The sequence below is a fragment of the Mesoplodon bidens genome (assembly GCF_964165515.1).
Source record: "Mesoplodon bidens genome assembly, chromosome: 8".
Classification (NCBI taxonomy): Eukaryota; Metazoa; Chordata; class Mammalia; order Artiodactyla; family Ziphiidae; genus Mesoplodon; species Mesoplodon bidens.
In genome coordinates this window covers 4254829-4280761 of record NC_138165.1, presented here as the reverse complement: position 1 = coordinate 4280761, position 25933 = coordinate 4254829, and the positions used below count along the sequence as shown (strand labels likewise).

Here is a 25933-nt window from a genome sequence, read left to right as displayed (position 1 = left end):
GTATTTATTTTTGTTGTTTGCTAAGTGAAATGATAGGTAACAAGGGGAAAAATAAATGAAGCTAAAAGCGTGAGTTGCCACTTCTAAGCCTCATTGTAAGCACTACACGAAACACATGCTTTATGTATTTTAAACAAAGTGGGCCATTGAGTGTGCAATGCTAAGAGGAATTTTATCTCACCTATAAATACAAATGAATCCCTTAAGCTCCAAATCCCCATATACAGACAATTTACTCTGGTAATCAAGGCGATGCTCACAATTTAACTTCAGTTACCATCTGTAACTCCATTGGTATTCTAATAATAATGAATAAAAATATACACTGACAACCAAAAATATTACTTAAAGTGGAATCCTCTCAAAGAGTCAATGATTATTTCTAAGAAGCTGTGTAAATATCATATTTACTTAGTATTCTCTTTTGTGCCTTTACCTTTTAGTTAAGGTGAAAAAAGGCCTTTAGTATTTAACTGCACATGTATATTAAGGGAAAAATTATCCCCACTTCTTCAGATTGAAAATATCAAAGAAAATGCTGGCCTTGAATATGCATACAAATATTAATCAGAAAACAAATACATTTCTTTTTTATCTTTCATCCTGCCTTTGTGGGTTTTATTTTTTTTTACCCTGTTTTTGGTGGGTAGGAGAGAGTGTCAAATGAAGAAATAAAGAAGGGCAAAAAAAAGTAAGAAATTCAAATTCTTTTGAAAATTATGGACTATTCTTCAACATTTTTCTGTTATCCAGGAAATAAAACCATGCCCTTCCTTTTGCAGAAAATAAGTCATTTATTAAAACAAATGTTATGAAGAATGATATAACTAATGATTACCAGATTTACTCAGAGGCGGCAGGTGATTCTGACCTAGTGGTCACCATCTGGGATTGAGGAAACCTGAGTTTCCATCCAGGCCAGTCTATTAATCAACTAACTAATCCTGAGCAGGCCTGTCATCTCCTTCGACCCTGAGGTCCTCATTTGTAAAGTGAAGGGAGGGCTTGACTTCCACAATTTCAGAGGTTCCTTCTGGGTTTGACATCATCTTAGTCTATGAATGTGGGACTAAGTCATTTGCAAGTAGGACTGGGGTTATTCAACACCCACTGATAGGTTTGGATTTTTATCTGCCTGGGCAAGGGGTGGGTTTGGAGGTGGGCTTTACGGTGTAAAGGAAAACAAGGTGGCAGTTATTTGTCAAAGAAAATTGGACAGTAATAATGTGAGAAAAGGTTTGCATTTTTAAATAGCCTTTTAATTTCCTCTGATTTCTGCAACACATCTTTGAGAGAAAAAGCCCATGAATGGGCTTTTTAAGGAAATATTTTGAAAATATTCTACTATGCCATTGCATCTGTGAAGTGTGGTTCATTTCTGGAAAAATCATCATGGTTTCTCCAGGTTCTATATTCCACCAGAAGCCTGACTTCTAGTCCCACCTTATGTTTTTCCTAAACTTCAAACATCTCTCTCCATCCCAGAATTTCTTCACCCTTTCCTCTTTCTTTATGTAAATACGAATAAACATCCACCACACTTCTGGAAGAACCGACTGATGGATTTAGCTTGCAAACACACTGTCAGAAGGCTGAGATGTGAGTGGTTCCTAAAATTTAACAACATGGGTCTGCTTATTTAAAGCCTGCAGGGATGGTGGAGCAGATGGTACTTTGTGTCTTTGCTTCCTAGCCATGTGTTTGGTGCAATGTCGGCCCTGTTTCAGGAAGGCTGCCAATCCACAGAGGGGATGCAGTGCCACCCTCACTCTCCTGTGTGTCTTCACCCCTTCCCCTCTCCCATACTTCCTATCCTTCTTCTCATCAGGTTGACCACAAACCTTTAGTGCAAAAGAGCTTTTGGTGATATCAATTCTTGTGCAGGTTTTGTAACATACACACGAGATCCCAGGAATAAAATTGTTGAAAATGGTTGCTCTGGATTGCAAGCAGATATTACAGACAATGCACATACTACTTCCTGGGCTTATTCTATGCTTTATCCTTCAAAGGGGGACTTTTTCCATCTCTTCTCATTCCATCTTTAAAATGATTCTATGGCTAGATGTGGCAGAGATGACTCTCTCGATTTTGCGGACAATGGAGATACAGCTTAGTGCATTGGGATGTATTATCTGGAGTCACCAAGGCAAGAGAAGAAACCAGTCTAGAACGAGGATCTCTCAGTCTTAGTCATTCTGACACCATCCACTATCCCCGGCCTTCCCAAATCAGGAATTTTTAAAAAATTAATTACAGCTCACCCTTGAACAACGTGGGCTGAGGGACACCTACCCCCAACATAGTGAAAAATCCGAGGTTCCTTATCCTGTTTTCAACCAACCACGGATCCTATCCCACTGTACAACATATTTATTGAAAACAAATCTGGTATAAGTGAACCTGCACAGTTCAAACCCGTGTTAAGTGTCAACTGTACTGTCCTCGTTTATGCTAGATTGTTTCTCCTCTGCTTTAAGAATAAGACAGGTTTAAAAGTAATACACATTTTGCATTGAGAATGCTTATATGGACAAATTCTTAATTCCCAACCACTAGGGGTAATCTGATTACCAAGTTGAGTCCTGGTCTACTCTCAGTTTAGGTGACTTGTCAGGTTTGTTCATCTGACGTAGAGAAGAGAGAGGGATCTACCTATTGGCCAGGGAGGAGGGGGTGGTCTTTCTTTCTTTCTGACTGGACACTTTCCCATTCTTATCACTTCTAGGGATAGGGGAACAAAAGCTCAGACATGTTCTCTAAAGGCCACTGCAATGTCCAGGGTCCATGAGAAAAGGGACCCTGAAGAATCCTCTCTGGACCTTTCCATTAGCACAGATTGTTTCCAATGGCTTTACCAGTTTCCAAAATGGAAACACGGACCCCATAAATGGAGATACAAAGAAGGAACATTTCACAAGAGGAACTGGGCAGTGGGGAAATAGCAGCTGATGTCAGGAAGCCAGTGTAGTTGGAAGCTTACTTCTCCCCAAGGCCAGTGCCTGGTGGAAAAGGAGACTGCACAGGACTGGAGGAGACGGGAAAGAGCACTTACTGGACGTCTGACCAGTTAGGTACTCACGTAACTGGCTTGGATGTAATGTTGGTGAAAACTCTTCTCAACTATCCCATCCATTTATTGACTTGTTTATATCTTCATATTTTTCAATGGTCTCTGAGCTCCTTGAAGTCTGAAACTCAATTTTACTCAAATGTATCCCAATGCCTATTCAAGGTCAAGCATAAAGTAGGACCTTATAAATATTTATTGGACTAAATTAAATTGAAATGATTAGGTTACTTCAATTTCTACCTGGGGGAAAAAAAATAGGGTTAGGAGCACAGTACTCAAAAATGTCATCAGCAAGCAATTAAAAAAAAACACTTAAAAACCTAATAAAAATTGTAGCAGTACCAACAAGGTTCTACTGTATAGCACAGAAACCTATATCCAATATCCTATGATAAGCCATAATGGAAAAGAATATGAAAAAGAATGTGTGTATATATATATATATATATATATATATATATATATATATATATATATAACTGAATCACTTTGCTGTACAGCAGGAATTAACACATCACTGAAAAATCAACTATACTTCAAGAAAAAATATTGAAAAAAATAATAGCAGAGTTTTATACATGTTATATATTTAAGAAATACATAAATACTATAATAATTATGGTACTTGACCTTTAAAAGATCTTCAGTTTGCTTGTGGAAGTGGATGTTAGGAGGGTTGTGAGTTATTGGGTAGGGATGGAGGGATATTATCTGAAATTGGATGGTAGCTGTAACTACAGATGTTGGTAGGTGATGCTCATAACATGGCTGGGAAGAGAAATACTTTGTGGTGCTTGGTGTGTGTGGTGTGTGCTGTGTGTCTGTGTGTGGTGTATTCTCCTGGGGCTCAGTCCAGTTGGGTTCAAGCTTTGGCGTTCACCTATTTCCTGATGATGAAACTAGCAAAAACAAATAGAAGATTTCCATTATGTTCATATTGTTTCCTAACATATAAATAGAGTAACAAATTCATGTTCCCAAACAATTGTGTTGGAAGGGTGCGTGCAACCCCTCTCACTTGCATCTTAGGCCTGGGGTAAAGTGGCCCTGAGTTCTGTTTTCTATTCTCAGAATGACCGTAACTACCAAGGTGCCCTTGCTCTGATTTTTTGCCCTTGCTCTGATTTTTGTGTTATTCCTCCTCAGTGAGGATCTGGCTGTATTTTGTGTTTGTTAAATGCCTCAAAATATTTTTCAAACATTTTTGTTTGGGAAAAACTCAAAACATATTTGCCAGTTGATTTTTTTTAACACATTGAACAAACAAAAATTCAATCCTTATGTTTCTGATTAATTTTCCTGCAATTAGATGAAATACTGCTCCCTAAGAATTTGCTGTGTAAGCAAGCAACCTCATAATTCTATGTACATTTTCTTTTAAGAATGTCAACTCAGCTCTTCCTGAGAGCATTTGACACCATGAAGTTGACATTCAAACTGAATAGCACGTTTCAAATTTGTTTTGAGTGAGGTATGTCTAGATTTCATGATCTCATTTTGCAATATTCTTTAAGATCAATTGTATACAAAATGGAAAAATGGTAAGTGTGTTGGTACTGTTAGGTGGATTGATTGATTACTTCCTTCCTTTACTCACCATTTCATTCTTTGAGTAAACCTTTATTGAAAGCCTATTATATGCCAGATTATTTGCTAAGATCCCACAAAGAGCATGTTACCTATTGGAGAATACAAACAAATAAATGAATGATTAAAAGCTCCAATATGCTCTGTGAAGAGCAGAGTCCTGGACATGAGACTGGATGGTCAGGGCCATCAGAGGAGCATATCTACGTTGTCAAGACCCCATCTCTGCCCATGGCTTCACACTGTTCCACATCTGGTCAGCATCAAAGAAGTCTTAGGACACATACCTACCACATTTAGGGAAGGCTGGAGGCTATTCTCTACTACTTCATAGAATAGAAATGAATTATTAAAATCAGTAACTCATTTTCCAAAGACTTTCATGCAACTAGGAGTGAGACATTCTAAGTTATTCTGTCCCTCTAGATAGAACTATTACAAGAGTCCTTAGGGACTGAAGATGAGAGAGTAGTTAAACAATGTTCCCCATTTTTAAACCATCTCCTCTTTTATAGAAGAAGCTCACTAACCATAATTTGAGGCTTTGCTCAAGTGGTTGATCAAAGGAATGGCGGGATAGTTGGATTTTGGGTTAGACAAATCTGGGCAAGAATTGCGGCCACACTGTTTTCTAGTGTTGTGACCTTACACAAACTACTTAACATCTCTGAACTTGAGTTTCCCCAACTGTGAAAGAAAGTTAACCCCTGTCTTTGAGGATTGTTGTGAGGCATCGATGAAATAGCACATGGAAACAAGTAGTACCAGCCTTGATCAGAGGAGGTATTTAATAAGTGGTAGTGGTTAATGCTTTGAGGTCTCTCCTTATGGAACACTTCTTGCTAATGGAATTTTCTCTCTCTCCCCCTTTCATTTTAGACAACTGTGATGACCCATTAGCATCCTTGCTCTCTCCAGTGGCTTTTTCCAGCTCCTCAGACCTCAATGGTACTCACATCCCAGCTCAGCTCAACCGAAGAGTTGGTGAGTAGGTAACAAACTCTAAAGGCAAGCACTGAATAAGCACACAATGGGTAAATGGAAGAAAGGGAGTATCTCCATGTGCTGGGATCCTGTCCAAGAGCAGTTCAGGAGAAGAATGGGTAGAGGGGCATTAAAAGAATGAAACCGGGCTTCCCTGGTGGTGCAGTGGTTGAGAGTCCGCCTGCTGATACAAGGGGCACGGGTTCATGCCCCGGTCTGGGAGGATCCCACATGCCACAGAGCGGCTGGGCCCATGGGCCATGGCCGCTGAGCCTGCGCATCCGGAGCCTGTGCTCCGCAATGGGAGAGGCCACAACAGTGAGAGGCCTGCGTACCACAAAAAAAACAAAAACAAAAACAAAAAGAAACCATGTTTCCCAGCACATAATGGATATTCAAAGAATACTGGTTATACTGGTTACTGTTCTCCTGAACCCACCTTCTTCTTCTTTGATGATCATAAAACGCCTTTGTGGGGCTTCCCTGGTGTCGCAGTGGTTGAGAGTCCGCCTGCCGATACAGGGGACACGGGTTCATCCCCCGGTCCAGGAGGATCCCACATGCTGTGGAGCGGCTGGGTCCGTGGGCCATGGCCGCTGAGCCTGCGCATCCGGAGCCTGTGCTCCACAACGGGAGAGGCCACAACCGAGAGAGGCCCGTGTACTGCAAAAACAAACAAACAAACAAAAAACACCCAGCAGGGAAATATTAATGACAATTTTGTACTAACACTGCCTTTTCATGAATTCTCTGTGCCAAAAATTTTATAAAGCATTTCGCCCGTATTATGTTATTTAGTCTTCACAAAGATACTGCAAGGTAAGCATTATTCCCTTTTTATCTTCAAATAGGTTTTCTGAAGCTCAGCAAAGTTTATAATGTGCCTTACATCATGAGGTTAAGAAAGGGAAATGCTTGGATTCAAATCTAAGTCATCTGAATCCACAGTTTTTCTCCCAACCACATTAGCAGTTGATTTACTAACGCAGGTTTAAGATGGTGTATTAGAGAGAAAAGAGGTTTGGAAAGTATTCCGCCCAAGTTCAAATGCTGGCTATGGCGTTTACTTACAAGTTCTGTGAGCATCTGTAAGTCACTTACCTGCTGTCAACCTTGTTTTTTTTAATCTGTAAAGGGGACCAGCAATGCCTGCCTGGAAGCATCATGTGCAGACTGAGACCAGACTTGCACATTCTAAAGTTCCTTCTCACTGCAGGGTAGAGAGAGACTGGGACAGGGAGTTACATTTGTCATTTCAATAAGTAACTCAGGTTGGCAGATTGAAATAGAGGCTCTCCCACAGGGCATCTGGAGCCAGAGTTGGTCTCAGTCCCACCCACTCGTGCAGTGGCAGAAGGTCATGACTGCCTCAGTAGCTCCTTGGCATTTTCTGGAGAAGCTGTGAGTCTGATCATAGGCCAGCTCCCCCATTTATGGACAGATATCGACAGGACACACATGTCTCTGCTTCAGTTTATTATCATTATCCTGCTCATGGGGGCACCCGTGTGCCTGAGCTCAAGGTTAGCATGAACATAGGCAGAAAGGAAGTTGACCTTCCTCCTTCTCCCAACTAGAGTCCAAATCAGGAAGGCCAGACAGGAGATACAGTTGAAGAGTCGGGATGCATTGGTCTAGAACTCATCATGCGACACAGGTCCATTCACAGGGCCAACCGTTGCCCTTAAAGGGAATTAAATAGGAGATCTTTGTAAGTAGCGATGCTGAGTCCTACCTCCCAGATACTCTGAATTAATTGTCTGGAATGGGACCCAAGAGTGAATATTGATAAATTAAATAAATACAAGCTTTCCCAGTGATTCTAAAATGCAACAAAAGTTGCAAGTTACTAGATTGGATGAATTCGTGAATAACAAATCTTTCCATTAATATTTACTGAGCACCTACTATGTGCCAGGCATTGTACTAAATCTGGCACATAGCCGGTAAAAATAGGTACAAATCCTACTCATAAAATGTATACATGGATAACACAAATTACCATATAATGAATAGCTAATATTTGTGGTTAGTGATAATATTGATTTTATCATTTTGTCATATATATACATATATACACAATATAAATGATGTGTGTAGTTTTATACACATATATCTATATAGTATAGTAAGATATATAAAGTGAGTTAATTATATACATATGGTTGGATATATACAGTCAGTCATATATATAGACAAAGGTAGATATATCCATGCTTTTTATATATATATATAAAACCAGTGTGTGTGTGTGTATGTATGTGTGTGTGTGTGTGTATATATATATATATATATATATATATATATATATATATACACACATACACACAATCCGTATGTAATAGAATATATACACAAGCATATACATGTATATGGATGTGTATATGGATGTGTATAGTAGTATATGTGTACATATACACATATATATATATATAATACACACATAGACTATAAACATACATAGTATAATTATAATAAAACAAAAGCTATTATGTTAATGATATTAAGAAGGGTTTGTCATATGTTTTCTAAAGCTGAGAAAGCTGTAATTTTTAATTTACATAGAAAAATATCAGTATAAATTAATAATTTATTTGTCTCCGTCTAAAAACAGCCTTATGTGCTGTCTGTCCACTGAAATGACCTAAAAGTACTTAGAGCCCTGTCTAATGAACCCTTTTTTTCTACACGTCCTCCTTTAAAGCTTCCTTTTTATTTTAAAAAAGGAAAGACAGCAAATATACCCCAAAGAGCAAACTGTTCCACCTGGTTTGAAATCTAGGATAATGTCAGATATACATGGAAATTGCAAAGAACATCTTGGTTTCTATTTGACTTCTCCATATAGTGTTTTTAACAGCAAGTTCAAAGCCAGATGCTAAATTGCTCCTAGCACTGTCATTATCAAGCTTGGCTCCTCCCTGAATGGATGGATTCTATGCCTAGTTCACAATCCTTCTGTTAGCAGCTTATATGTACCAGCATACAGCTAAAGACCACAACAATATACTTAGCATTTACTATGAGCCATAACTGTTCTAAGCCCTTAAGGCACATCAACTTAATTCTCACAATTACTCTCCATGTAGGTATTATTATTATCATTATCTCGATTTCACAGATAAAAATGCCATGGCACAGCGAGGAAAGAAAAGACTATGAGAATAAAATTTCTAGGTGGATACAAAACTAGTTAATGTCTTAGGGGATAATAAAAATTGGGGGGTAATGTCTTCTCTATTGGACAAATATTTATGGGTTAACATGTAACTTCATAACATCTAAGGTCTAATGAGCCAATGAATAGCAAAACCAAATGACAGGTACATTCTCCTTGAGAGTTAAACGATCATTGAGTAGACTTGTTAAAAATTGCCCCAGGGGCTTCGCTGGTGGCGCAGTGGTTGAGAGTCTGCCTGCCGATGCAGGGAACACGGGTTCGTGCCCCGGTCTGGGAAAATCCCACATGCCGTGGAGCGGCTGGGCCCGTGAGCCATGGCCGCTGGGCCTGTGCATCCGGAGCCTGTGCTCCGCAATGGGAGAGGCCACAATAGTGAGAGCCCCGCGTACCGCAAAAAAAAATTGCCCCAGGATGATGTTGAAAGGACAAACTTAACTCTCTTTTGATTTCCAAGTTTTGGATATTTTTTAATATATTCCATTCATTCATTCATTTACTCCCTTATCTCAATATTTCATGATTTCCTTCTACTCTATCCCATTCGGCCTTCCATGCACTTGTCAAGGAACTTCCTGGTTTTCCACTGCAGATGAAATCCACATTATAAACTCCTGACTTCCGTAAAGCTCAGTCTTCCTCACTGAAATGAATGTGCTCAGTGGCATCCTCCCAGCTCCTCACTACTGAACTTTTCAAAATAAAGGCCCTGCAGGTCTTCAGACACCATTTAACACTGCCCCTGGGAATCATATACACCTGTGGCATACACTGAATGTAGGTAATTAAGGACCACTTCACCTCCACTGTGTGCTCAGAACTCAAGCGTACACATTTCTGACCTACACCAGGAAGAAAAGGGACACAGCTGGGAAGGATGTCATGTCCCAAGCAGAGATCAGCACAAAAGTTGAAAAGAGAAATATAGGAAAGGCATGCTCATGAGTACCCTCAGACCCTGAGTAAAGTAAGTCTGAGTTCTGTCGGTGACGCACTCATCTTTATGTTAGAAAACACGCCCTTGGAAACAGCCTTTGACCTTAGGTACTGTGCCACCAAGGTCTGGGCAACTCACTGGACCCGGAGAGAGATTAGATGGTTAAAACCCACTAATAGTCTTCACGCTGTTATCTCATCTAAGGAAGAAATCGGCCAAATGGAATTTTTGTTCTCTCAATTTCAGACACTCCTCACAGTTTATCCACACACAAGGAAAGAAAAAGCAAAGAAGAGAGCTAATTACTTTTGAAAGAAACGACAAAAGACATTAAACGGGGGGTCAGATCACCGTTAACGGAGGTTGCCAAGTCAAATGTATAATTGTGGCTTAGGAGGAATCTGATTTTGTCAAATGTGATTTGTTTTGTGGCAAGAAAGCTTTTGATCTGGGCTTAAAGTTGTCTGGGCTGTGAGAAGCCCTTACTGTCGGCAGGAAACTCAGGAGTTGGTGACACAGCATGAAGTCTCCCCTGTGTGGGTTAGAGCTGCTTGAGAGTGAGGGGAAGTTTTTACTTTATGTGATTAGAAGGCAAATAGGAATGGACCTCTTCGGCTCCATGAGAGGAAAGGTCTGTATTTTTCTTTCCCATCCTTCCCTCCCCCCACCACCAATAGAATTTTGAAATTTTAGTTCTTCTTCCTCACTCACTATATTTTTTGAGATGCTTGCCTGTGTAAGTTGAGATCATGTTTCTGGCATGACAACTTTGTTGCCATGGAGATTTTGATTTTTTTCAATGTCAAGGCATTTTCAGCTTCCTGGGCTCATGGACGAATGGAGAGGCTTAAAAATCTTTCCTCCTTTTGGCACAAAATCTATGCATGTTTTTTCTTTCCCCCTTGGGCAGCGCTTGGGTTGCAAAAAGCTAAGGACCCATGAAGGTCTTTGGATGTTGGTTTTCATTTTGGTGTCTGGTCCCTCCTGAAGAGGTGTGGATTGGGAACAATTAGGAAAAAGGGTCGTCTTCACAATTAGCATGATATCAGCTGTCTGGGGGCTTGTTCCTGATTAGCTAGGTGACAATACCGAGGACCCAATTTCATCAGCAACACTACAGTGCCTGCTTGCAAAAGAGCGTCCCATCTGGATTGATTGAGCCAGACGCGATATGGATACAATCTAATCTGTTCAAAAAGACCAAGTGAACATGGGGTAGACAGAATTAGTTTCAAGTATAAGTCCTACCAATCCAGTGACAGAAATCTGTCACTGGATTCCTTTCTCTCCCTTTGAAGGGCTTTCTCCTTCTTTTCAGCACCTTTTCTTTCTTTTCTCCTGTACTGGCTGCCCCCAGGAATGGCAGACATCAGGTTCTATGCTTTCCTTTGTTGCTTTACATGCACCCTCTCTTCTCGAAGTGTGGACTCTGCATAGTAACATGGGCATCACTTGGGAGCTTGTTGCAAATGCAGAATCTCGGCCTCTGATCCAAAACTTCTGGATCAGAACCTGTGCTTTAACAACTGTTGCATTCATACATTCGAATTTGAGATGCACTGTGTTGGTCCATCCCTGAAACTCCCACTCCTTCAATTCTTAATCAAAGTTGGCTAAGTCATTATGAAAAAGGAATCATGCTGGAAAATAGAAACTTCAGCTTTATTTTTATCATCACGTCAGTACTCTAAGATAGTTGGTATTATTAATAGTTTTAAAGATGACGAAAGAGACTCAGAGAGGTCAAGTCACTAATCTAAGGATATACAGCTAGTTGTTGGTAAGACTTATATTTGAAACTAATTCTGTCTACCCCATGTCCACTTTATTCATGTGGATCAGAGATCTTAACCTGAGTAAAGGGGTCGTTGACATGATAGTCAACCCTTTCAGGTAATTTTGGCATTTCAACTGGGGTTGTCAGTATTTTAACCACAAAGTCTGGATATTTAGGCATCAAGGAAGGAAGAGAGACACGGACTCCATGCCCCCGAAAATCATACTGTGGTCTAATATGCCTGTGGGCAAAACTAACCTGACCTAAATATTTAAACAATGCCTTAGGCTTATTCTTTTACTAGGACAGCTATGGATCTTTGAGGGATACAGGATAGAAATCTTCCGCTATTTAATAGGAGCCTTGGGACACTGTCTCAAATGTAGACAAATCACATGTGATGACCCTTTCTCTATTCAGCTAGGATCATTGCAAAAGAAAATGATGTTAAGAGGGGAAGGAGGAATCTTATGAATGCTTTTGATCACTAATGATATAATGCTTGAAAGACTCTAAACATCAATATTTGCCACATAGAGGGTGATAGATAAACCCATGCAATTCACCCTTTATTTTGCTCCCAATGACTGGTCACTACCTTTGAAAAGCCAGGTGGATATTATTTTAAGAGTCAACCTTTATTTATTTATTTTTAAATCTTTATTGGAGTATAATTGCTTTACAATGGTGTGTTAGTTTCTGCTGTATAACAAAGTGAATCAGCTATACATATACATATATCCCCATATCCCCTCCCTCTTGTGTCTCCCTCCCTCCCACTCTCCCTATCCCACCCCTCTAGGTGGACACAAAGCACTGAGCTGATCTCCCTGTGCTATGTGGCTGCTTCCCACTAGCTATCTATTTTACATTTGATAGTGTAAAAATGTCCATGCCACTCTCTCACTTTGTCCCAGCTTACCCTTTCCCCTCCCCGTGTCCTCAAGTCCATTCTCTATGTCTACATCTTTATTCCTGTCCTGCTCCTAGGATCATCAGAAACTTTTATTTTTAGATTCCATATATATGTGTTAGCATACAGTATTTGTTTTTCTCTTTCTGACTTTACTTCACTCTGTATGACAGACTCTAGGTCTATCCACCTCAGTACAAATAACTAAGTTTCATTTCTTTTTATGGCTGAGTAACATTCCATTGTATATATGTGTAAGAGGCAGCCTTTAAAATGCCAGCTCAGTGAATCACCAGTCTGACGTTGCTAAACTAATACTTTGCCAAGAGACAAGGTCCTTTGCAATTCCTCAGTTCATTGCTTTTAACTTAAACATCGTAACTTAAAAATGTAGTAACGGAATTAAGAGCAGGATAATTCATGACATATATTTGTCTAATGATCGGCAGTGTACTACTGTATTCACAATGAGTGTCACACCCAGGTGGAAATAAGTTGCATTTGAATAGTATATTGTATGGTGGATACTCTTGCCTTGTCTAATGTGGAGTAGTTAGGTAGGATCTACTCAATCAAATCCATTTACTCAACCCCTCTGGAAGATGTCTTTCACCTAAGACATTGTGGAAATGACATTTAAAAAGATGAGCTAAGAAAAAATAAATATATAAATAAATACATTTTTAAAAGATGAGCTGAAGAACATGGATGTTCTTGTCATACTGAGTGAAGTAAGTCAGACAGAAAAACAGAAATATCGATGATATCGCTTATATACGGAATCTAAAGGAAATGATACAAATGAATCTATTTTCAAAACAGAAATGGACTCACAGACTTAGAGAATGAACTTATGGTTACTGGGGTTGGGGGGCAAGGGTGAAGTGAAGGGATAGTTAGGGAGTTTGGGATTGACATGTACACACTGCCATATTTAAAAAGGATAACCAACAACAAACAAGGACCTAATGTATAGCACAGGGAACTCTGTTTAATACTATGTAATAACCTAAATGGGAAAAGAATTTTATAAAGAATAGATACATATGTACATATTACTGAATCACTCTGCTGTACAGAGTTGTGTACCTGAAACTATCACAACATTGTTAATTGGCTATACTCCAATATAAAATAAATAGTTAAAGTCACTGGGAAAAAATATTCAAAGATGAGTAGATATATGTATATTATAACTAAAAAAGATTTTGTCCACCTACGAAAAACACATTTTAAATCAATATTACTCCAGTAAAAAAAAAAAAAAAAAAAAAAAGGTCCAGCTCCATAGCTTGAAAAAAAAGAAAAAGAAAAAAGAATCCTTTAAGGGAACTTTATAAATACCTATCAAATTTCAATAAACAAAAAAAAAGATGAGCTGAGGATTTTTGAATCCACCATATGGACTGAAAATGGTAACATATAACCAACTCTAAGGAATCAGAAAACAGGTGTTGCTATGAATGTTCACTTCATCTTTCTCCAGGATTCAGGTTCAAATGCCCCTTATCCTAGGGCTCTCCCTTCCTTAGGGCCCACTTCGACTGTTTCAAACTGTACTTATCTGACTTATAGTATTCGTTTATGCAATCAGTTGATTGTGTCTGGGCTTTGTTTTTCTAATCAGTGTACATATTTGATAAAAATCCAGATTTTATAAAAGAATCCTTATCATTCGTTTTACTAAGGACTTGCTTCTAATAAATCTCTTCCACAAACATATCCAGAGCAATCAAATATTACCCCTGGGATAGCTTTCTGAGGGTAATTTTGTGTGTAAGTAACAGAAAACTCACTAGCATGAAAAAAATTCACTAGCTTGAATAAACATTAAATTATTAGGCACATGGAAATCTAGGGGTGTCTGTATTTCTATTTCTTGAACATTGTGGTAGTTAAAAGTGTGTTTATGCTGTAATAATTTAAGCTAAATATTTGTTTGGTGAAATTTTTCTGTATGTGTTTTGTTTTGCATTTTTTAAAAGAATTAAAAATAAAACATATTACTCTACATAAAAGGAAGTCCTCAAAGAGGAAAGGCTCCAGGGCTGATGAATTCAGTTTAACGATGTCATCCTCAGTATCAGAATCATTCTGGAGCTGATAAGCCTCCCAACATCTCAGCCAGACTCAACAAAGTTCTGAGAAACAAAGAGGCAATGGCTTACTTTTAAGCCATCAAATTGTGATTCCTCAGAACAGCAGTACAATGTGTTCGAATGTGTTAGAAATGTGTTAGAAAATGCAGATTGTCTGGACTTATTCCCCACCACCTGAATCAGAAACTCCTGCAGGAGGACCCAGAAATCCCTATTGTTCCAAGCTCTATGAGTGACTCTGATGTGTTGAGGACTGTGAACCACTGCTTGGTGCAGTGAAAGTCTTCCCGGACCCAAGCTCACCCAACCACTCCTCTGATGAATCACCAGCAGATTTTCTGTTCACTTCTGAGCCCAATCACAGTTGAAGGTGATGGAATTACCTTGACTGGCTTTAGACTAATAATTTGATATAGAGTAAGAGAGTAAATGATGATGTCTCTTCCTCTCTCTCAAGCTATATCTCTTGCTATTTTGCTGGGTTATCTTGCACATCTTCCAATCAAATAAGTAATTTCCTGATGGAAATTTGAACTGAGGCAGAGGTTTTGTTTGTTTGTTTGTTTGTTTTAATCCAAGATGACACTCTTGGGGTAACAATGACAAACTGTTCCATATACATTTTGTGCCCACGGTCATGAAATCTATGTGTTGACATATATCATCTCGATCCTTGGTAAAGGAGGCATTAACTGTATTATTTTCACAGAAGTAGAGAAATTACTTCTGAAAGTCACAGAGTAAGTGACTCACCTCAGACATGAGACTTAGACTGGGCATGATCTTTCAAACAAAATGACCTCAGGAAACCAAGATAAATATAGCATGTTCAGCTGGGCAAAACACATGCTGTTCACAAAAGAGAAGTTTTAGGTGCTAATGTCAATAATATGAGATCTGCAGTGTTAAATGACTTTCAATGCCACTTCTCCATTTTCCCTTCAAAGATCTTGGGGGCTTCCCTGGTGGCACAGTGGTTGGGAGTCTGCCTGCCGATGCAGGGGACGTGGGTTCGTGCCCCGGTCCGGGGGGATCCTACATGCCGCGGAGCGGCTGGGCCCGTGGGCCATGGCCCCTGGGCCTGCACCTCCGGAGCCTGTGCTCCGTGGTGGGGGGAGGCCACAGCAGTGAGGGGCCCACGTACCGCAAAAAAAAAAAAAAAAAAAAAAAAAGATCTTGGGACAGTCGTGTTTTTTGTTTGTTTGTTTGTTTTCTCTATATGCCTGAAAACAGAAAGCGTGTCTTATCTGGCTGCTCAATCTTCTACACTGCTTTACTCATGGGTGGAACTCAATAATCATATGGTCATTAAGTGAGGACTAAATAATCCACTAAACCTCCTGTAGGCCTGAGCAGCCGATGGATAGAATTAAATTGTATTGATTTGCCAAATGAAAATAGATCTCAGTTTCCACCAGTTTATAAGAGAAATTGTAGAGCAGTGCTAGCCAATAGGAATTTCTGCAAGGATGGACTATTCTATAGCCGTGCTGCTTAACAAAGTAGCCACTAACTACATGTGGCTATTGAAATCTGGCTAGTGCTACTTAGGAACTTAAGTTTTCATTTAAGTTAAATTAATTTAAATTTAAATGACCACAGGGGGCTTTTGGCTACCATATTGAACAGCATAGTTCTAGAATCTTTTCAAGTTTTTTATACCCGACCCTCTTACCTAAGTTTCTAAAAATGCCGGGGTGTTTTTATGTGTATATGAATCAGTCCTTGCCCTGCAAGGGCCATAAATGTGAGACCAAACTTCACACTTTCTGAATTCCACATACCCTCCTGCAGAACTTCCTCACTTCTTGTGTAACTTCTGAACGCTGAAATGTGCAGCCAGATACACTTTTCTGAGCCATGAGGACCGTCAGGGCTCTACTGTTCACAAGGGAAGATAGTTATAGCAGGACATCACAGAACTGTCTGAGTGGTGAGTATCGGAACCCTTCAGAGCAATAATACAGCTCTCTTCCACAAACACAGGCAGACACACAGGTGTGTGGACAAGGACACACACTGTCACAGAGGCTGTTGGTGCTCATATTCCTTGGACTTCACCACTTCAGTACAAGAACAAGATCTTAGAAGCTGAGCTAAGATGGAAATTCCCGTTCAAATTATTTGTGGGGTAGTGATCTCTGGAGAGAGGTTAAGCTGGAAGGCGGCAGGTGGTGGAGGAAGCCAGCAAGATATATGGTTTCAACTGAAGTCTAGCTTCCTCCGGATGCCAAGGGGAGCTCTGGACCACAGATTGCAGCATGAATATCAGTCTGCCTTGAAGCACTGGGAACCACATTCTGAACCTTGTATCCGCCCATCACTGGTAATGATGGGGACGGAAAGTGGTAGCTTCCCAGGCAAAAAGGCTTCTGTTTGGTCAAGGGCCAATCTCTGGAGGAGGGAACAGACAGCTCTAGTTGTCAGCCAGCATGCAGCTGAGGGCACCTCCATCTGCTAAAGGGGATCAGAGTGGAGCCCTAAGGATGGCCCCAACAGAACCACTTTCAATGCCAATAATGACACTTTCACTTTTCTGCCTTCTTATTTTTTTTTAAATTGGAGTATAGTTGATTTACAATGTTGTGTTAGTTTCAGGTGTACAGCAGAGTGATTCAGTTATACATATACATATATCCACTCTTTTTTAGATTATTTTCCCATATAGGTCATTACAGAACACTGAATAGAGTTCCCTGTGCTATACAGTAGATCCTTATGAGTTATCTGTTTAATATATAGTAGTGTATATATGTAAATCCCAATCTCCCAATTTATCCCTCACCCCCTTAACCCCTGGTAACCATAAATTTGTTTTCTACATCTGTAACTCTATTTCTGTTTTTTAGATAAGTTCATTTGTGCCGTTTTTTTAGATTCCACATATAAGTGATATCATATGATATTTGTCTTTCTCTGTCTGACTTACTTCACTCAGTATGACAATCTCTAGGTTCATGCATGTTGCTGCAAAGGGCATTATTTCATTCTATTTTAAGGCTGAGTAATATTCCATTGTATATATGTACCACATCTTTTTTATCCATTCATCTGTTGATGGACATTTTAGGTTGCTTCCATGTCCTGGTTATTGTAAATAGTGCTGTAATGAACATTAGGGTGCATGTATCTTTTTTTTTTTTTGCATGTATTTTTTTGAATTGTGGTTTTCTCCAGATATATGCCCAGGAGTGAGATTGCTGGATGATATGGTAGCTCTATTTTTGGTGTTTTAAGGAACCCCCATACACCTATTGTTACCTAATCTATGACAAAGCAGGCAAGAATATACAATGGAGAAAAGACAGCCTCTTCAAAAAGTGGTGCTGGGAAAACTGGACAGCTACATGTAAAAGAATGAAATTAGAACACTCCCTAACACCATACATAAAAATAAACTCAAAATGGATTAAAGACCTAAATTTAAGTCCAGATACTCTAAAACTCTTACAGGAAAACATAGGCAGAACACTCTATGACATAAATCACAGCAAGATCTCTTTTGATCCACCTGCTAGGGTAATGAAAATAAAAACAAAAATAAACAAATGGGACCTATTGAAACTTAAAAGCTTCTGCACAGCAAAAGAAACCATAAACAAAATGAAAAAACAACCCTCGAATGGGAGAAAGTATTTACAAATAGAGCGACCAACGAGGGATAAATCTCCAAAATATACAAACAGCTCATGCAGCTCAATATCAAAAAACCTAACAACCCAATCAAAAAATGGGCTGAAGATCTAAATAGACTTTTCTCCAAAGAAGATGTACAGATGGGCTTCTCTGTGTTCTCGGCTTTCTCTCTGTGCCTTAAACACTGCCGTGCACTCCAGCCGCCTTCAATCAAAAGTTGACCCCAGTGTCCTGCTATGTTGGAACAACCCAAAGTGTATTCTGCACCAGTGAGACTGAGCTCACCCACAGGGCTGCCTGGCTTGCCGATGCACCATGGATTGGATGCCCTTTCTTCCCTGCCTCATCTCCATTCCCCTCACCTGGCTTCCTGGGGTCAATTTCCAAATGAACTACTTACACGGAAATCCCTGTCTCCTAATTGACTTCTGGGGAACCCAAACTAAGTCATCCACAGAGAGTGCTCCTGTCCCCCACCCCCACCAGGCATTGCTCCTGAGGCAGCCTTAATCATGATAACTGGGTCTCATTTGGATCCAAATTCTCACTCCTTTACATAAATCTCCTCTCATGATCCTCTTTTTTTCCTGCAAACTGGCCTCACTGGGACCACTCCACATCTTCCTACAGTTTTTTACCTGTTTGAAACCCATAGGGTGTTTGGTCAAGTTCCCACTTACTTTTCCACCAAGAGGCTCCCTAGTCCCTAAATAAATGTGCAGATAGAAGTGTAGGAGCCCTGGACAGGGCCATCCAGCAACATCTAGGTCCTACCCCACATGCCCAGGGGAAAAGTGTGATGTGTAGTGTTCCAGACAATAACCTCCCAGTCTCAGAACTCCTTTCCCAACCGCAGGTCCTGTTATACATTGATGATAACCACACACTGAGTGAAGGTGCAGGAAGCTACCAGCATGTTTGTGAATGTTGTTTCCACTCTTATCCACACATAAAGTAAAATATTTATGGGGGAGTCTCTCTGCCTTACTCATTATCATCACTAGGTAGTTTTGTCCCTGAAAAATCTCCAACCTTGGCTTACAGAGGCACCAAATGTTTAATAATTAATGGTGCAGCTGGTCATCCAGTCTAACCTCCCAGTCATTTGTGAGAATGTGCTTGTAGCTTTTTAAGGCCTTGTGTAAATACAGAGGGGAAGCATACATCTTGGAAACCCATTCTCTACAGGGTTTACTTTAGGGTTTTTTTTGTTGTTGTTGTTTTTTAAATGGCCAGGCTGAGTGTGCTTAAAACAGATTAGGCTTAACAATGCTATGTGTATGTGATTATTTTAGCTCTTGTACTAAATTTATCTTGTACTAAATTAACTCTCTTTTTTAGAATGATAGTTGTAAAATATCACTTAGCAGAGACCTGTATATAATCTGTTTTGTGCCCATTTCCAGTGTGTAACATCAATCAAGTTTCATTTCCCTTTCTGAGTTAGAAGTGGAAGTCAGTGTAGAAATTGAGTAATTTCTGCCTTATCTACAAGTTTTCCTGTTTCATGAGCAGAGCCTACCAAGCCTACCTGAGCATGTGAAGTTAGGTATAAGCCCTGTGGTATTCAGGGTTGATCAGGGAGCGGGTCTCTTGTCTTACTTAGAGTTCTCCATAAAAGTAACTACGTACTTGCTTAAGACCTTGGTCCATGTTGAAACCTCAGGCAGGGACGAGAAATCTACAGAACTGGGTTGGAAAACAGTCTCTCCATATAATCTGGATAAACTAGGTGACCCTTAAACCTGGTTTATTCTCTAGTAAATGGAAGTTAAAAATACTATTGCAGGGACTTCCCTGGTGGTGCAGTGGTTTAGAATCTGCCTGCCAATGCAGGGACACAGGTTCAAGCCCTGGTTGGGGAAGATCCCACATGCTGTGGAGCAACTAAGCCCGTGCACCACGACTACTGAGCCCACGTGCCACAACTACTGAAGCCCGTGCACCTAGAACCTGTGCTCCGCAACAAAGAAGCCACCGCAATGAGAAGCCCATGCACCACAACGAAAAGTAGTCCCCACTGGCTGCAACTAGAGCCCACATGCAGCAAGGAAGACCCAATGCAGTCAAAAATAAATAAATAAATTTATTAAAAAATAAAATAAAATGAAAAAAAATTACTATTGCTGATTGCTATGAGAATCAAGTGAGACCTGAAAAAGAGCTGAAGTATGAATTATGTTTCTAGAGAGAAGTGCTATTATAAAAAAAAAAAGGAAGAAGGCAAGCATGCTCTATCCATGCTGTTGAGAGGCCCCGCAGCTGAGTGGTTAAGAAATGGGACTCGGAGTCCCAATTTTCTGGGTTTGAATCCCCTGTTCTGCCACTGACCTCTTGTGTGATCTTGGAAAAGCTGACCAACAATTCTGGCCTCAGTTTTTCCTTCTGTCGAATGGAATAATGATAATAATACCAATCATGAAGAGCTTCTGGGATGATGAGTGAGTCTATGTCTGCCAAGTGTCTAGGGCAGTGCCGTGTACTGAGCAAGGACTATCCTACTGCTAGCTACTATTGTGAGTGAATGAACACTCCAAGGGTGTGTAGAATAGGGGTGATGAGAAGAAGTAAAAGGGTTAACTGGGAGTGGAAAGAAGTGTGCAATCAAGAGCAAAGAGGGGTATTTCTGAATTCACAAATTTTTAGATTTCCTGGGAAATTGTAAGTTTGACTTTAAGTTTCCATCTGTGCTTAGGGGTGGGTGACTGGGGATCAAATTGGAGAAGACTGTCCATCTTTAGATCCGGAGGTGATTTCATGCTGCTTTTTTTTTTTGTTTGTTTGTTTATAATCATCAAGAATAGCATGTTGGATTTAAGCTAACCTGGACCATGAAACAAATAAAAAATTCACTCTTCTTAGTAAAATAGTATAACTGAAATTTTAGAAGCTATTTTCTCCAATGTTTCCTAAACCACTCAGCATGTCATGAGCACCTTTCTCAAGATACAGATTTCCAGGTTAGGCCCCTGCATAAGCTAGCAAAGAGTGGGCCAAGGAATCTGTCATCTTCACAGGCACTCCAGGTGTTTTCTGATGATTGAACACATTTGAGAATCTCATCTAACCTAACCTCAGGAGCAGAGCTGGGTCTAGAACCAAGGCTCTTGACTCTCAGTTCCATCTTTTCCCCCAAAGTGAAATCACACAGCATGTAGGGTATGATGTTTGGGCTGTGCTAAGAATAAACTAAGTTATAGCCTGCAAATCACTCTAGACTCCATGTTCTAGATGCTATCAAAACCTAAGGTGTTTTTTTTGTTCTTCTTTCTCTAACTGCTTTAGGTGCAAGGTTAGGTTGTTTATTCGAGATGTTTCCTGTTTCTTAAGGTAGGATTGTATTGCTATAAAATTCCCTCTTAGAACTGCTTTTGCTGCATCCCATTACTCAGCCATAAAAAGAAACGAAATTGAGTTATTTGTAATGAGGTGGATGGACCTAGAGTCTGTCATACAGAGTGAAGTAAGTCAGAAAGAGAAAGACAAATACCGTATGCTAACACATATATATAGAATCTAAGAAAAAAAAATGTCATGAAGAACCCAGGGGTAAGACAGGAATAAAGACAGAGACCTACTAGAGAATGGACTTGAGGATATGGGGTGGGGGAAGGGTAAGCTGTGACAAAGTGAGAGAGTGGCATGGACATATATACACTACCAAACATAAAATAGATAGCTAGTGGGAAGCAGCTGCATAGCACGGGGAGATCAGCTCGGTGCTTTGTGACCACCTAGAGGGGTGGGATAGGGAGGGAGGGAGGGAGGGAGAAGCGAGGGGGAAGGGATATGGGAACATATGTGTGTGTGTGACTGATTCACTTCATTATGAAGCAGAAACTAGCACACGATTGTAAAGCAATTATACTCCAATAAAGATGTAAAAAAAAAAAAACTAAGGTGGGGTTACTTTTCCCTTAAAATTATAATTTTCCTTTAAATTTCCATTAAATTCCTTTTGATTCAAACTGCAGGGTTTATGGGAATTGTAGTTCCTGATTATTTATATCGCAGTCACAATTACAGAGAGCACTGCCTTAGTTGACACCTGTAACTTGCCAAACACAGGTACCTGTGTGTATGTTACACCTCGATCTAGAGAACAATTCAGAAACAGAAAGCTAACGTGGGCACTGTGTGTCTTAAAAACAACTGCAAATAGTATCTTCAGGCTACTCTTTTAATTTGTGAAAACACACTTATTGTTTGGTGGAAGGAATAAAATGTTTGCCATAGCAACCATGGCAACCTTGGATGTCTTCCCTATTAGCTGTAATTCTGGGAACACCATCAACAGCAGGGAAAAAGTCCTTGGCAATTATCATGCAGTGACCCACCATTTTAAGAGCTTAGGCTGAAGCTCCTGGGTTTGGAAAATTCTTAACTTGATGTGTTAATGAATGCTAACATCAACAATTTTAATTTTGGGGAGGTTAATAAACTAAGGTTTTTTACTGTGGGCAAAAGGGTGATGTGATTTTCTTTAGACAGACTTGAAGGAATATTTTTAGCAATAGCTTTTTTTGTTTTGTTTTGGTTTAGTTTGGGTCAGTCTCTTGTGATTTTATTCTTTGCAAGGAGGTTGGAAAAGTTCCTTGTTATTTTATTTCCTTTCTTCCATCATTAACATAATTTCTTATCAGATGTAAATATGATAAGAATAAGTAGGATAAATGAAGGAAAAACTCTAAAGCATGACTAAGGCATCTATTTGTGGACAATAGGAGGGTAAAGAGAAATAGTTAAGGTTTGAGGATTTTCATTTCAAAAATTGTGATGGTCACACAAAGAGTTCTATATTATACCACCAAATGTCAAGTCACTACATATATTCTTTATGCAATAAGCCATGTAAAAATGGGTCTCAGTTTATAAAAGAAAGGCATGCTGATAATAGAAGATGTTACATGCAAAGAGCATGAAAGAATAAAATCACTCATACTTTCATCATTCAGAAGAAATCACCATACACATTTCTTTTCTATCATGTTTTAATATTGTTGAAGTCATATAGTTTACACAGCCTTGCTTTTTTTTTTCACTTAAGAAGAAAGAAGTCTCATGAAATGGGCAGGAGAAATTAAGTGGAAATCAATAGTAGGTTCAGAACAATTTTAGATTTCTCGGAAATGTAATATCTCCTCCTTCTTGGACCTCCCTGCCAGTTTTGAGAAGTTGGGAGAGGGTAAAATAGATTGGGAATCGTGGACATATTGGTGAAGAAAGGGTTCATTGATTAAAAAAGTACTTGTGGGGCTTCCCTGGGGGCGCAGTGGTTGAGAGTCCGCCTGCCGATGCAGGGGACATGGGTTCGTGCCCCGGTCCGGGAAGATCCCACATGCTGCGGAGCAGCTGGGCCCGTGAGCCATGGCCGCTGAGCCTGCGCGTCCAGAGCCTGTGCTCTGCAACGGGAGAGACCACAGCAGTGAGAGAGGCCCCTGTACCGCAAAAAAAAAAAAAGAAAAACAGTACTTGTGGGCCTAGAAGCTCAGAATCTCTGCTCAAATGTCTCCTCCCAGTCCTTTTCCCCCTTCTTGATTTTCTGGTTTTTAGAAACCTTTTTTTTTCTGTTACATAAGAGTCTCAAATAGCTGTGCTTTCATCCTGAGTTCCAGGTGTTCTACACTTGCTGGACCTCAGTTTACCCAACTATAATATGGGCATTATTCTATTTACTCTACCGGGTACTTTGTATGTATTAAGGTAGGTTAAACTGCAGTATCCAATAGATTCCACTACACAATAGCTTAAACAAAATACGTCTTTAGTTCTCATGCATAGTGTAGTTTACGTGTGATGATGTGGGAATCTGGCATCTTCCATGCTGAGGTTCTACCATCTTCTAGGTCCTTGTTGGCTGCATCCATCAGTGGTGAAAGGGGAAAGCAAGTGGGGAAGAGACCCAATGGCCTGCAGCTGGCACATCTTCCCACTCACATTTTTCTTGGAGAGAATTTGTCCATAGGGCCACAACTCGAAAGGTACTGAGAGCTGAAAAGTGTAGTTAAGCCATGCACTCTCTGCCGTTCTATTACTATAGAAGGAAGAGAGAATGGATATTAGTGAATACCAGCAGTACTGGGTATTCATGTCTTGCAAAACACTTAATAAAAGACATTCCATGGTAGGGGATGAGCATACTTCTCTTTCTTTCCTTGCATTTGAATCTTGTCAGGGAAGCGAAAACAAAATGTTGTCAAACAAAAGTACTGTTGCCGAAATTCAGCCTCTGTACACCAGTGCCAGATTGAATCTTGGAGACAGACATTTGGGTGAAGTAGAAAGAGATAGCTTTATCACAGGGCACCAAGGAAGGAGTCAGGGCAGCTAGCGCTTAAAAGACCCGAATCCCCTGAAGGTTTTCAGGGAAATGTTTTTGTTTTTTGTTTTTTGTTTTTGTTTTGCAGTACATGGGCCTCTCACTGCTGTGGCCTCTCCCATTGCGGAGCACAGGCTCCGGATGCGCAGGCTCAGCAGCCATGTCTCATGGGCCCAACTGCTCCGCGGCATGTGGGATCTTCCCGGACCGGGGCACGAACCCGTGCCCCCTGCATTGGCTGGCAAACTCTCAACCACTGTGCCACCAGGGAAGCCCCAGGGAAATGTTTTTAAAGACAGGGTGAGGGAGGGGGGTTGTGGGGAGTGTGATCAGCTCATGGACATTTTTCTGATTGGCTGGTGGTGAGGTCATTGGGAGTCAGCATCATCAACCTTCTGGTTCCAACTGGTCTGGAGTCTATGTGCTTTTGGGCAGCAAGCAGTTAACTTCTCCCACTTGTTGGGGGCTTCAGTATCTGTAAACAGCTCAAAGGACATGGCTCAGAATAGTATCTACAGTCCTTGAGGAGGAACTAAAGATCCTTGACTTTGTTTAATGGCTAAAGTGTTATTATTTGTCTTGCTTGACTATTTTCCTTTCTGTGTTTTCTGATTTCTCTGATTAAATTTATTCTTCGACTGAAGTTTTTCTACAGACAAAAGGCAGGCGGAGGACATTGGTGGCAGTCTATTCTGGGAAGGCCTCATAGGGTCCTAGTTGGCTACAGTACTAGCTATTTATTGGGATGAAATCGATCAGTGTGCCTTATGGCCAGAGTAGGGCCTATCTCATGTTCTCTGCCCCCTTTGCCCACTCCCAGATGATGACAAGCTATCTCTGCAGGGGGCAGCCAGTGGGGACTCAGAAAGTTCTCAGTACCAAGGAGGGGTCCAGTTGAGTCCTCCCGAGCTGGCAAGAATGTAAACTGGGACATCACTAAAATGATTTTCAGTGGCACAGGTTGAAATCAAAAGGGACTTATTGGTTAACGCCTCTAAATTAAAAATCCAATGAATCACCCAACCTGATGCCCTGAGCAAGGTTCTTAACAAAAGGGCTACTTTCTTTCTTTTCTTTTTTAATTGAAGTATAGTTGATTTACAGTGTTGTGTTAGTTTCAGGTGTACAGCACAGAAGTTATTCATAATATATATCTAAGTTATGCATAATACATATCTTTTTTCAGATTCTTTTCCCTTATAGATTATCACAAAATGTTGAGCGTAGTTCCCTGTGCCATACAGTAGGTCCTTGTTGGTTATCTGTTTTATGTATACTAGCGTGTATGTTACTCCCGAACTCCTATTTTATCCCTCCCCCACCTTTCCCCTTTGGTAACCATAAGTTTGTTTTCTCTGTCTGTGGGTCTATTTCTGCTTTGTATATATGTGGATTTGTAGCACTTTTTTTTTAGATTCCACATATAAGTG

At 40.1% G+C, this 25933-nt stretch overlaps 1 protein-coding gene across 2 annotated transcripts in view; it reads left to right on the top strand.

The window, feature by feature from the left end:
• CNTNAP5 (contactin associated protein family member 5) overlaps window positions 1–25933 on the top strand; it is a gene marked incomplete at its 5' end in the record, with an annotated part of 887048 nt that overhangs the window by 203328 nt on the left and 657787 nt on the right. For both annotated transcript variants that reach the window (XM_081242026.1, XM_081242025.1), the window contains one exon: window positions 5540–5644. In XM_081242026.1, the coding sequence (XP_081098152.1) occupies window positions 5540–5644 (105 nt within the window). The remainder of the gene's footprint in view (window positions 1–5539; window positions 5645–25933) is intronic.